Genomic DNA, 13,071 nt, shown 5'->3' on the forward strand with positions numbered 1-13,071 from the left:
GGCCAACAGTACAGTATAAATGTGTTGCTTACTGCCATCTTGTGGAGCTAGGAGTGAAAGGCTTTACACAGCCATTTATCCCAAGGATAGTGATAATATACTGTAAATTTTACTGATTGAAAACTGTTCATTGCCTTGGAGGAATCTGGCCAATAACGTGGGTAAGCCTAAGAACTTTAATGAAATTTATTGGTATATCAACTACATCCTGAAATCCATTTAATCCACAGAGTGATATGAAATTCACATAGGACATAAAGCTAAATATAATTGTAAAACTTCAATACTGACTTTGGTAACAGTAACATCTTACTTATGTTCAGTGACTAGCAGTTTGTACCATCCTCTGGATATTGCAGTGGGTAACTCTGAATCAGAAATGAAAGGAAAACAAATGATTACACTTAAGGTTTATTCATTGCTGAAATATAATCAACTACTGACTTCTCAGTAAATAATGTGATAGAAATCTACTAAAACTATCATTTTTCTTTAAAAGAAAAAAAAAACAAGGCTTGACAGGGGTATGAACATTTCATATGTGAATAAAGTGACATGATGTACTTAAAACGTATTTTTCTTTAGAAGAAAAAAAAACAAGGCTTGACAGTAAGAATATGATTGCAACTCAGCAAAAAATAAAAGGTAAAAGGGGTTAAGTATAAGATTGGCATGAAGACTGATTGGGTTACACACATAAATACATGGAATATTACTTTTGTTTCTATTATCATAGGTCCTTGTCTTTAACACACCGTGAAGTACTGTAGAAATAATCACTGCTAAAAAGAGCATACAAATAACATGAGATAAACATGTGTTACAGTCCACTTGTTTAACCTGTTTTCAATCTCTTGGTATAAAAGCTAGGAATATCTCAAATAAATGAAGTAAAGTGAACATAATAAGCAAGGCTTTTTGTAAGTTTCTTCATTTTGGCAGGAGAGGGATCCTTGTAATGCTAATTACCAGCAACTTTGACATTTTATCTATATGTGATTAAATCACTTGGGAATATAGAGTAACTTTCAAATCAAGTTTTACACTACAAACTTCTGGGGATTATACTGAATAAACCATCACATACTGTAGGAGTGATTTCACAACCTCAGCAAAAAACTTGACCAGAGAACAAACATGCACTGACAAACTATCAACAAAGGTCTTTGTCCCCATGTCCCTACTCCTAATAAATGCACTTTACATTTTAAAAAAATCCTCAGAGCCTCTAAGTGAACAACAACAAGACAAAGTACACAGCAGAGACGTTTATCATACAGCAAAAGGTGTAGCAGGGATTCTAGTAATGGGGAGGAGAGATACATTAGCAGGTCATTTCACCTAAACTTGTCTAGTAACTGCACAGTGTCAGCCAAGCATAGTGTCAATGCACTTAAGGGGTTAATGATCCTATGGAAACAGTCACGTCTTTAAAGACACCTTCCAATACAAACTGGAAGAATTTCTGGTGATATTTTATAGGATGCTCTACAGTAGTTGTTAACACACTCATTCTAATAGTCAGCAGAGTAGATGTCAACAGAGACACGAGGCAAATTCTTCTAAAGGCAGCAGATGCCTTTTCGTGTCTCTTTTTTCCCTCACCTTCCCATTTTAGAACTGAAATATCCCTCTTGTATGCCACTCTCTTCACAGATACCAGGCTGCTCAGTATCTGTATGGTCCCTGTAGGAATGGCATCTCCTCCTGACCCTCGCAGGTCTGCCTCTCTCCTGGTTTCTTTGAAAGCTTCAGCCTCTTTGCATCTCCTCGCTGCAGTCCTTTAGCCCTGCGGCGGCAGGACACCTTGTGCCTGTGGAGAAGCGCGGCGTTCCAGAAGCGAGCAGAGCAGCGTCGGCAGGAGAAAGTCCCTCTGGCACGGTGGGAGGCCCGATGGATGAAGGCTGCCAAAGGCCTGTGAGACTGCTTCCCACATACACTGCAGCTTAGTCGCTCCTGAGTGGTCGAGGCTTTTTGTGGGTGTTTAACTGCCATGTGGACTAGCAGTCCCGCTTTACGGGAAAACACAGAATTGGGGCATATAGGACAGCCAAAACGTTTCACAGGGACTTTGAGAGACGACAGGATCTGCACCTTCATTCCCCCAGTGTTGACAAGCTTATACCCACCACCACCTGATCCTCCTCCGCGCCTAATTGTCAAACGAAGAGAGCCTTGTTTTTTAATCGACTGCCCTCTTATTGTACATCTTATCTTTCTCTTCTTTTTGCTTCCATCGAATCTGACTAAATCTTGGGATCCCCATTTATTTTCCCTCCAATCTCTCCTGTCGGACTTTTTTTTTTTCTTCTTGTGTCGTCTCATGTCATCGTGTGATAACTGGATGCTGCAGTCAAGGTGCTGGTGGGGCTGGGTACCTGACTGATGATGAGGATGATGGTGGGAGTGATGATGATGGTGATGCAGATGATGATGTTCAGTGGAGGGCAGTTCCGTGAGGGGCTGGAACGGGGCTGTGGTGTGAAGCGTGCGGCTACGGGATCCAGCTGGGTATATGTGCTCTCCTTTCACCCCGGCTGGGGAGTGTGGGTGCTGGGGGGGCATGATTGTAGAGTTTGGTGGCAGAGGCTGAGAGTAAGTCGGGGCATTAGAGGCTGAAGATTGGGCCGCTGCAGCATCATAAAAGAGGGGAGAGTAACCAGCTGGTGGTTGAGGGGGTGCCTGTTGGTGGCTGTGAGTGACGACACTGAGACCCTGCTCTCCGTGGCCTTCTGTGGAGGGCGCCATCTGCAGCAGGACATTGGTGGCAGCCTCGCTCTCTGATGTGGACTGATTAACGTCACTCCCACCTCTGTTGTCTCCAGAGCCGCTGCCGCCTTCTTGCGGGTTAGACGGCTCAGCGCGGGTCATCCCATGCTGTGACTGCCTATGTCGAGTGAGGCTATTGGAGTAAGCGAACGCTTTCCCACATACCTCACAGCAGAACAGCTTTTCGCCCCCGCCTTCGTGAACCGTCTGGTGATGAGCAGTCAGATGGAAGTGATGGCGGAAGGACTTCCAACATATAGCACAGGTGTACAGCCGAGGTGGAGGCGGGGGCTGTGGTTGGGGTGGGGGTGGAGGTTGTGGCTGGGGGTTGGTGTCTTGAGGCTTGACGTCTTGAGAGTAGGAGTAATAGGAGGAGGTGCTTGGTGCTTGGTTCTGGCTCCTGTCTTGGGCCACGCTACATTGAGGGTTTGGGTTAAAGCTGTTAAGGCTCTCCACAGCTGGTGTTGTGGGCACCTCTTCCAGCTCCCCTTTCTGGTGGAGTTTGCTGTGCCTCCTGAGGCTCTGGGAGTAACCAAACTCTTTCCCACAGATGCTGCATTTGTAATTTTTTGCCCCGGAGTGGACTGTTTGATGCTTGCTAAGGTGAAAAGCCTCTCTGAAATACTTTCCACAAACAGTGCAGTGATGGGGCTTTTCTCCGGTATGGATGCGGTCGTGTCTGCGCAGGGTTTCGCGACGTGCAAATCCCTTACCGCAGACACTGCAGAGGTGAGTGCGTGGGAGCCCACTGGGCCCCATTCTTGGGGTGTATTGCCTACGCTTGGGGGGGTGTCCACCAGTTGCAGGATCTTTCTTAGCTCTGGGTTTGCGGGGACGTTTTGGTTTGGAAGTAGGATTCTGTGGGTTGTTGCTCATTGCCTCCTGGCTCCCACCACCTCTGAAATTCTTATCCATACCAGATGTGGATGAAGGTGAGCCCAGAGGACCTAAACCAAGACCACCTAGTAGACCTCCTATGATGTCTCCCCTATCATCCCCTCTATTTCCACTGTTACTAGCTGCTGTTATAGCAGAGATTGCATTATTGACAGAGCTAGTGACATCATCCTCTGAGTCATCCAGTAGAGAAGAAAGGGGCAGGTGGGGCTGTTGCTGCGGATGGTGGTGCTGGTTGTGGCTCTGAGAGTGTGGATGCAGTGTTGGGGCCAAGGGTGCCTTTCTCAGAGCTGGGCCCGCCATCCCACTTCCACAGGGGGAGGCACCAGAGTAGCATGGAGATGGATTACCTTGAGAACGGTGGTCATCATGGTAGCCTGTGTAACGATTCCGAGAGTAGTCAGTGGGGTATTTACCATCTGTTCTGTCCCTGTCATTTGAATTCCCTCCCCTTCCAGACTGAAACAGACCATCACATCCTAAACCTGTTTTTGGTTCTCCTTCCCCCACAATGATTACACCATCTTCTTCCTCAGTTTTCCCATAAATAACCCCTCTATTGCTTTGATAAGTTCCCCCTCCTCCATTACCTCCTCCACCCCCTCCCCCGACTCTGTCCTCACCATCAGTTCCTGTCTTGCTGCCCCGTTGTTTGGGTCCCCTACCTGGCTTGCCGCAGGTGCCTGAGGCAGCATGGTTGAGTAGAGAGGTGCTCTCACGGAAGGCACGACCACAGGCGGGACATCGGAATGGCTTTTCCTCATGTATCTTCTCATGGCGTGTCAGTGACTCTCTACGATTAAAAGCCCGAGAGCAGGTGGAGCAGCCATATGGGCGGGCTGAAGAGTGTATAACACCATGTTGCAGGAGGTGCCCTTTTTTCTTAAAGCCTTTGCCACAATCAGGGCAATGAAATATTTTGTCTGGGCTAGGACAAGAATTGGATGAGGGTTGGGTAGTTTCTTGGGTCGAATGGGGGAGGCTTGGGTCAGACTGTGTTTTAATGTGAACAGGGTTTGGGCCAGTAGTGGCAGTATTGCTAGTACCTGCTGTGGTTGGCTCATGCATGCGCAAATGCCTGCGAAGGCTTGAAAGGTGAGGGAAGCTTTTGCCACACTCCCCACAGCTATAAACGGGCTCTGAATCTGACTCTGTGGGGTTGGGCTGCATTGAGCTCTGGTTATCAGCTTTAGAAAGGTGGGAATCATTAGTAACCAGTACTGAGGCAGCAGTGGAAGAGGGAGCAGAAGAGGAGGAGGAAGAAACTACTGATGAGGATGAAGATGATGAAGCAAGAAGGGATGATGGGTCTCCACCCATATTTGACATACCAACCCCACTACCAATTAAAGCTGGAGGTTGACCATGACTAAGCCCCCCATTACTACTAGTGCTGGGATTACCGCTGTGGCTGCTGTGGCCATGGCTGCTGCTGCTATTACTACTGCTCTCAGATTTTCTCTGTGGCAAATAGCCAGCCATCGCTTTCTTCCTCCTACTGCTGCTACCACTGCTACTACTTGCACCTCCACTGCCTTCCCCTTTACCATCATCCTTAGATAAGGATAAATGAAGCGGCAAGGGTAGGGGCAAACCTGCTTCCTGCTGCATCAGAGAAGCTATTTGATTTGATGAGAGCACAGGGATGCCCTGGAAGTCAAAGCCACTAAGTGACGAGGGTTGGGAGCCTGGGTGGAGCGGGTGGTGGGGATGAGAATGAGAGTGAGGATGAGAAAGGGTGTGAGGCGGAAGCTGTTGCTGCTGGGGAGGCTGCTGTGGATTCTGCTGTGGCTGGGGGGTGGAGTGGCCATGTGAGTGAGAAGAATGCAAAGCAGGGGGCGGAGCGAGGCTAGTACTAGGCTCCCCACCTGTCTGACTCAAACCAATCCCTAAGTGGTTATGGGTTCCCTGTTGAACAAGAAACTGCTCTAAACTAGCATTAGCAGGCACCCCAGAAAGGAAATACTGATTAGCGGCTAACATGCAGCTAAATTGTTGGTGAAGGCTCCGTGCATCAGATTGGGCCCCAACCAACTGGTGTCCCAATGAGCTGACTGCACTGCTGCTGGAGGGGTTATTAGAGGTGGCCACAGAGGTTGAAGGGGAAGGTGAGGAAGAGGAGGGACCAGGTGATGCTTGGGGGACAGAGAGGCCAGGGTGCAGAGGAGGAGGGGGTGGAGGTGCTGATGTTACTAATCCTCCTAATCCCCCAGCACTCCCACTACTGCTACTTCCCCCAGCAAAGTGCTCAAAGCGGCCTACACCTGGGTGTAACTGCTCCTGTGCTAGTGCTGCCTCAGACGGGTGGAAAGAGCGCAGGAACTGTGGGTAGCCTGAAGAATGGCTTGAGCTGCTGCTGCTCATCTTGCTTGACTTTGAACGAGAGCTCTGAGATGAGGAAGGCTGTTGTTGTAAAGGTGGGGGAGGAGGGGCACTCATCTTGGCAAAAATGGAGGCAGAATCAGAAAAGGCGTTACCTCTAGACCCCTGCAGGGGGCCCAAGCCCAGTCCAGACAGAAGAGCTCCAGAAGACTCAGCCTGCTGCTGCTGCTGCTGCTGGAGTTGATGCTGGTGAAGTTGCACTTGCTGTTGATGCTGTAGTTGTCGATCTAAACCGAGGCCTTTAAACTGGTGGGCCTGGTGCCCACTTAACATCTCTATAATGTCCAGATTGTATTTTCCAAATTGGAACATTTCCCACTCACTGGCACATGGGGGTGCGGGCGCCAAACCTCCAGCGCTAGGGGCGGCAAAAATAATCCCACCACTGACTGGTGAAGACAAACTTTTCCCTAAGGGTGAGGTTATGCTACTTTTTTTCAGGACTACGTGAATGTCAGCTTAAATCTAAAGTTCGTTTCTCCAGATTGTTTACTTCTGGTGGTGCTACTCCCTCTTGATCATCCACTGCCCACACTCTACTTCCAAAACGAGTGGGGTGGCCAAGAAGATGAGTTTATGATCAAAGGGTAAAAGTGCCTTTTTGACAAGTAGATGAGTTCCACCTAATTTCAAATTTTTCTTAGCTTTATCGAGAAACAGTTCAAATGACTTCCTCTTGTCTTCTTAGAGTTAAAGCGTTGATATTTTCCTTCATCTAAACAAGATTCCTCATCCGTGTTCAGCCAAGAAGTTCCTATAGCTGAAAAAACAAAATCCAAACAGGCATGAAAGTCATAGAGGGGAATAGGGCTATAATTTATGATAATATTTCACTTACTGTCCCTTTAATATTAGGATAAAGGCCTAGTAGCCTTTAACCTTTAACATGATGCCCCATCCATTAAGGTGAATCTGTATGGACAGAAGCCTAAGTGTGCACTGTAACATGACAAAATCCCCATGGCCTATACTAGCTGGAATGATAACTTATATTCATTCAGTATTGTTATTAAAAAGTCACAATACTTATGCTGACAGGAGACAGTCTGATGCAAGCCACCAATGAGATGATGTTAGGTTTAGCAAAACACTTTGACAATGGGTTTCAGTTGTCCTTTTCCTTATACATATATATTAATTTCATACCACAAATTAAGTTTTTGTTATCACTTGATTCTGATTTACACTGCAATTAGCCTACCGAAGGTTTCTAATTACTGTGAGCCAATTGGCCCCTCAGTTTAAGTGAGAAATACGATCAAGATACAATTAAAATTTGTGTACATTTTCACTTAATGTCAAATGAAGAAATCTCCACAATTCAACTCTTTATAGATATCCCTACTTTTACAGCCTCCTCAACAGATTATTATACATATTCAACATTTTCATCATCATCTATTTTTTATCAATAGGTTCATATTTACTATAAAGGCAAAGGTTATTTTCAACATTCTTATTGTTTATGTATACAACTGTTGATAGCAGGTGGTTCTGCCACACAAGCAAAGTGAAACGAGGAAGAGGCTACTTATTTAATAAAGTTACTTTGGAGATAATAACTCTGTTCATTACAACATCACCTATTTTCTCCTCATGTGCTGTAGCAGGTCTGTGATGTACATTATCTCACACTGTATTTTGTCCTCTCAGGTGAGATGTACTGTATAAATACAGCATGTGTGGCTATCTCTGCCAGCACCAAATATTTATTGAATAAGAGGCACAGACAGAACACAGTGAGGTGTGGGAGTGTTATATGAAAAACCACATTATACAGCAGATGTTTTGCTTTTGGTTAAATGCAGGTGTGTGTGTGTGTGTATTTATTATTCTTTGAAAACATGTTTTTGTCGCTTTTAGAGTTTTACTGTTGCACCGTGTTTGACCTCAGGGTGTGTGCAATATTTGATAAAATCAACTATCATGATGGCAGAAACTAAAAAGACAACAAAAAAACATCAGTATGGCTTAGGTTAAGATGTTATTCAGTCCCTTTTTAAATCATGTTTTCGCATACCTTAAATTGTAGAAATTATTGGGACAAAGTCAGTCCCTTATCCAGGTTTTCTTTTCAGCATTAGTGTGGAACCGCACATAAGAGAACAGTAATAATGTTTTCAAATGCTGGTCAACCTGCCCTGCAAAAAATGTTTTATTATGTTCATTGATCCTTGTTTCAAACTTGGGTTAGCACCTTTTAGCCCTAAAGTGCACCATGCTCGCACCATTAACTTTTTACCATTGGCTTTTCTAATTTCTTTCATATTTTATCACCTTAAAGACCCAATAGGAAACATGTACTGAATACATTTTTTAAAAAATGTCAGCTACATTCTTAGACTAAAAATCAGTCCACATAATATCAAAATATGTAGGATTTCTTTTGCTTCATGCATATTTTCAAAGGAATATTTGCAATGGGCCTGAGTAGCCATAATGGGGATAAGTACACAAAGTCAGGTGCTGTGTATTACCTTACTGTAGGTCAAGACGACTGAACAGCAGATATCAAGTTAAATCCATTGATACTGCACATACTTCATACTGGTCAGATACAAACTGCATTTCTTTGTACTTGTACTCACTATGTGCAATGACAGTAAAGCTGAATTACATGTCATTAAACCCCAGTTACCAACAACAGTAGAATAAATATATGCAATTTAACTATAGATACACTTTATACACTTCTCAGAGGCAAAAAAAAGGGGGGAACAGAAGATCTAACTGTTGCATTATGCATAATACTTTCGTTGCATGAAGGTAAGTTGTTGTTTACATTACCATTTCCCACTATTTGACTTTTGAAAAGACAAAAAGTAGCACTGGCTACGGCAGAATCACTCACTTTTAGTCTCGTTTTGCTCACCTCGTAAAATCTTACCGTTTCCTCTAATCGATGCGATGAACCCAGAGGGGAGTGAGCTCCCCAGGCAGATGAGGGAGATAATCTATCGCATATTTGACTGCTTCTCATTTTAATGTAAATCAGCAATCCTGCGAAGAAGGAGAGAAATGCTAAAATTTAACACCAGTTATCACTCTAGCTGCACAATGTAAACATAAGCAGCGCGTTTCGGGCGCAAGTAATAACGGATGCACTTGAGGTGGCATCCTGTAATAGTATTGGCTAAAACATTTGGAGAAAAAAAAGGAAAACATTGGACGCGCTTGGATGCAAAACTTCACGGTTCTCTTTAGCATCATATTTTACACTGGCTCGGCGTGTTTAGCAATTTGGTGCCCCACGCAGCCTGTAAAACCACATAAGCACGGTTGCTAACGTTAGCCATCAATCCAAACCACAATATTAAAAGCACACCGACTACCGTTAACATCATGATGCTAGCGTTAGCATATACATCTGCGTAACCTATATTCGGCAAATGTTTACCTACGCATCCAGTTGCGGAGCACGGTTGCAGATGGATGAGGCCTGTCACGCCTTCTTCTGACTGCCTAGCTAGCTATCGCCGCTTCCATTTCTGCGTGCCGTTTTCCAGTCGTTAGCCAGAGCCATTTTCACTGATGCTGAGCTGGGTGAACGCTTACACCGTGCCCCCCAGAAATCAACGCCGACGGGTCCCGCAGCCGCTTCCACGCCATTTCATTACGACAGTTTGCGCCGGCTGGGAGCTTTTGCAAAGAGATTTCGACGGCCGAGGGGGATTTGGATGGTCGGTGATAATATTTTTGGGTAAAAGTGAGTGACGTGTGCTCCCTTAACATTGGTCCTTTCCGGCCCTTGTAATATTTCCGGGTAGCACCAGCGGGGCTCACACACGACTGATTCACCGTATGGTTACACACTGGGTCAAGACACGGGAATCCTCGTCCACTATTGTTGCATTATACACATCAATTGTGCCGTTTCCACCGTAACACAACACCCCTGTGTCTGATTATATGAAAAGTTTCGGTGGGAGGTTAAGGAGTTTTCCCCAAGCTGCATAATGGCTGATACCTTATGGGCCTATTATACTCAAAGAAAATGATACCTTCAGGCTGTAACATTTCATGAAAATACATAACATTAAGTGAGAGAGTGAAAATGGAAAAATATGTTGCAATCTTTTATTTTGTGTCTTGGACAGATATTTTCCCACTAGTGATGCAAGATCTCATTAATTGGGGTTAAGCACAGGCCAAACACTGAAGTGTGACCTTGTACAGAGCAGTGCAAAAGTTTAAGTCACTAAAAGTGCAGTGAGGATGCTTTCAAAACTAATGTCATGAATAGTTTTTATTTATCTGTTAACTCCATAAGTGCCATAAACAGAAAAAACCTGAATCAATCTGCAGGACTCCTTGCTCTTCTGTTATCTTGAGATAGTTCTTTGTGACTCTGGAAGTATGTTTGTTGCCGTTATGCTGCAGAATGATCCACCTGATGCCTTCCTGAAGGTATTGCATGATGGATAAGAATCTAGAAATCTAAAGTGCTTAAAATCTCTAACATGCACACGTGGAGAGATAAAATCTAGTGACGTGATGGTGGCTTCCACAAGGCAGACTTTCAGAGCATGACCTGTAGTTAGTCTGAACTGATGAATGCCTCACAGACAAATGTGTAAAATGTCCATGCTGTGTGAATGAATGGTAAAGTACATCTGATGTAAATGTGATGAATGCCATTGCATTTAGATATAAGAGAAGGAGATAGATAATGTAGGAAAATCTACACCACATCCAGTTTATCTCTGTTGTCAGGCCATTTTCTGTGTCTGTCTAGTATGGATATTTTATTAATTATAATAATACTATAAATACTAATGCTTTGTATGAATAATACTAACACAGACTAATATTTGCCAGAGATGGTTTATGAAGACAACTTGTAATTTCATTGATCGCTGGCCTTTCAGTCACAAACACATCCATAACTATGAACTTTTAGCAAAAAGAAGGCCGTATAACTTGAATATTGAATGTTTCTTTGATGCATTAATGAACAGTTGATATATATTTCTAGAGAATTTGCTGCACATGTATTCCCAGTCTTTGTTGGCTTTCATTCCCTAGCAACATTGCTATACATTTGAGTCAGTTTAAAAGTGTTTCTATTATAAAAGTTACTATTACTGTATAAGCTGTGTTCTTTCAAAGCTGTGAGAAAAGAGGTGAAAATCCAGGAGTTCAACCTCAGGCTAAATCACTACTTTATCATTACAGAAATTGAATAATTTCAATCACAGAGACATGAATAATTTCAGCTCTCTGCTTTCTTTAAGGGTGGTAATCATGCCTGGGTTAGGATATTAATCATGTGCATGAACCATGTAGGACACAGAATATTTGGCTCTAGACAATCAAAGGCCCTGAAAGCCTTTATTCACTCACATACATTTGCAATCCAAATATATCGAATGTTTTTTTCTTTGAAATGTTCTATTTTTCTCAGTTATATGTTGCACATAAGCTGAACATAATTTGTGAAAAACAGGTTTTCACTGTACTTAGAAGATGTATAATACATTAGTATGAATGGTGGTAGGTGTTGGACTGTGTGGGCAGTTTATCAGCCATGATACAACTTGACAATAGTGCCATCTGAGTATTGCTTTGTTCTGCTTTCTCTAATGTAGTCCACACATGCTAAACTTCCTTTGTAGGTAACAGGTTTAAGGGTTGTGATGTATTACACTCAAGACTTCATGAACAATTCGTCTCAGAGCTGAGGAGACACTGAACCTCCTGGTGGTGAAATGTGCAAATTACAATGATTGTAATGCATGAGAGGAAGCCAGTGCCTAAATCAAACATCAATTTTTGTGCCCTTTGTGAACATCCTGTAAAAATTATTACTGTATCAGTACAGTGTCACCATCTGTTCTTTCATTTAAGCCTTCATGCATCTCAGTGCAATAAATGTATTCACATGAGAGTATGAATATGAGCTCCACAACCCTTACCTTACTGTAAGGATCCAGCAGGTACAGTATGATATAACTCTGATGGTCCAGAGCTGTGAATTATATGAAGACAATTTCACCTTTTCATTTCATTTAAAAGCACAGGTGTCCACTCCCACTGGTACTGTACAGTCTTACTGTGGCTTATACAATATCTCACAGCCCGATGTTGAGGGATTTTATCACAGACCTGCTCTGTGTGCTCACTGACCTACTGAAAATTAAAAGGCTTTTTGTTAATATAGAGCTATTGCTTCTGGTTTGACCCCTTATAAAACTCTAATTTGTCTCATGATTATCTTTAGAATCCCAGTTTCATAACAAACTGTCACTGACCAAGCCACTGGTGCACGAACATATGTTAGTCTGGTTAGACATATGTCAGACACCAAACTTGGCCTAAAGTGAGACTGACATTTTTGCAAAAACAGAGACACTACCTCAGGCCATCACACAGTTTAGAGACGTTCTATAATAACAATTACAAAATGGTGTGGAGTGAGCAATAATAAAGGAAAGATTATGAATTAATTTCAACTATACTTCACTTGAGTATTTCCATCTTATACTACTTTATACTTAAGGTCCACTCCTACAATCAGACGGGAATATTGTACTTTTTACTCCACTACATTTAATTAGATTTCAATTTTACATACAAAACAGACAATGAGTTTGTAAAATATGATGCACTGTTATGGGCTGAACTACTTCAGTGAAGCTCAAACGATGTTCACCTCGGTCAACTATGGCAGCAAAATGCTACTTACTCGTGAATGCATTAGTAATAGTAATAGTTTTGAATATATATTGTTACAGTAATGCAAACCTTTATATAAGCAAGATTTTCACTGCAGGACTTTTACTTGTCACAGAACATTTATATTTTGCAGTATTGATACTTTTACTCAAGTAGAGGATGTGGATACTTCTTTCACCACTGGAAATGTCTGTGTCAGCTAAATTCTGTCCTCATTTTCTGCTCAAAGAGAGGGCTAGTTCACTGGCTTGCCGTGTGCTTTAGTTCAATAATTAGCATTGTGCAACCAACGAGCATAGACATCTATCTGAAGCGTGATATATTGTTTAATCTTAGATAGATTGGTTT

General features: G+C 43.1%; 1 protein-coding gene across 5 annotated transcripts; it reads right to left on the bottom strand.

Annotated features, from left to right (window-relative positions):
• Positions 1-398: 398 nt before the first annotated feature.
• On the bottom strand, positions 399-9,833 carry si:dkeyp-69b9.6 (uncharacterized). 5 transcript variants are annotated; one of them, XM_018682614.2, is made up of 4 exons: positions 9,446-9,831; positions 8,936-9,048; positions 4,332-6,808; positions 399-4,043 (listed from the first exon to the last, which is right to left on the bottom strand). In XM_018682614.2, exons 3-4 carry the CDS (start codon positions 6,358-6,360, stop codon positions 1,669-1,671), a joined length of 4,404 nt encoding a protein of 1,467 aa, XP_018538130.1. In that variant the 5' UTR covers positions 6,361-6,808; positions 8,936-9,048; positions 9,446-9,831; the 3' UTR covers positions 399-1,668. The 5 variants fall into 5 exon arrangements, with proteins under 5 accessions (XP_018538130.1, XP_018538126.1, XP_050931929.1 ...); XM_018682610.2 differs by having other exon boundaries at positions 399-6,808; positions 9,450-9,833; XM_051075972.1 differs by having other exon boundaries at positions 399-6,808; positions 8,921-9,048; positions 9,450-9,833.
• Positions 9,834-13,071: the final 3,238 nt, after the last annotated feature.

The sequence above is a fragment of the Lates calcarifer genome, linkage group LG15 (genome assembly GCF_001640805.2).
Source record: "Lates calcarifer isolate ASB-BC8 linkage group LG15, TLL_Latcal_v3, whole genome shotgun sequence".
Classification (NCBI taxonomy): Eukaryota; Metazoa; Chordata; class Actinopteri; family Centropomidae; genus Lates; species Lates calcarifer.

Excerpts from the sequence above, each read along its gene's own strand:
- si:dkeyp-69b9.6 (XM_018682610.2), bottom strand. The coding sequence starts at position 6,360 with ATGTTCCAATTTGGAAAATACAATCTGGACATTATAGAGATGTTAAGT.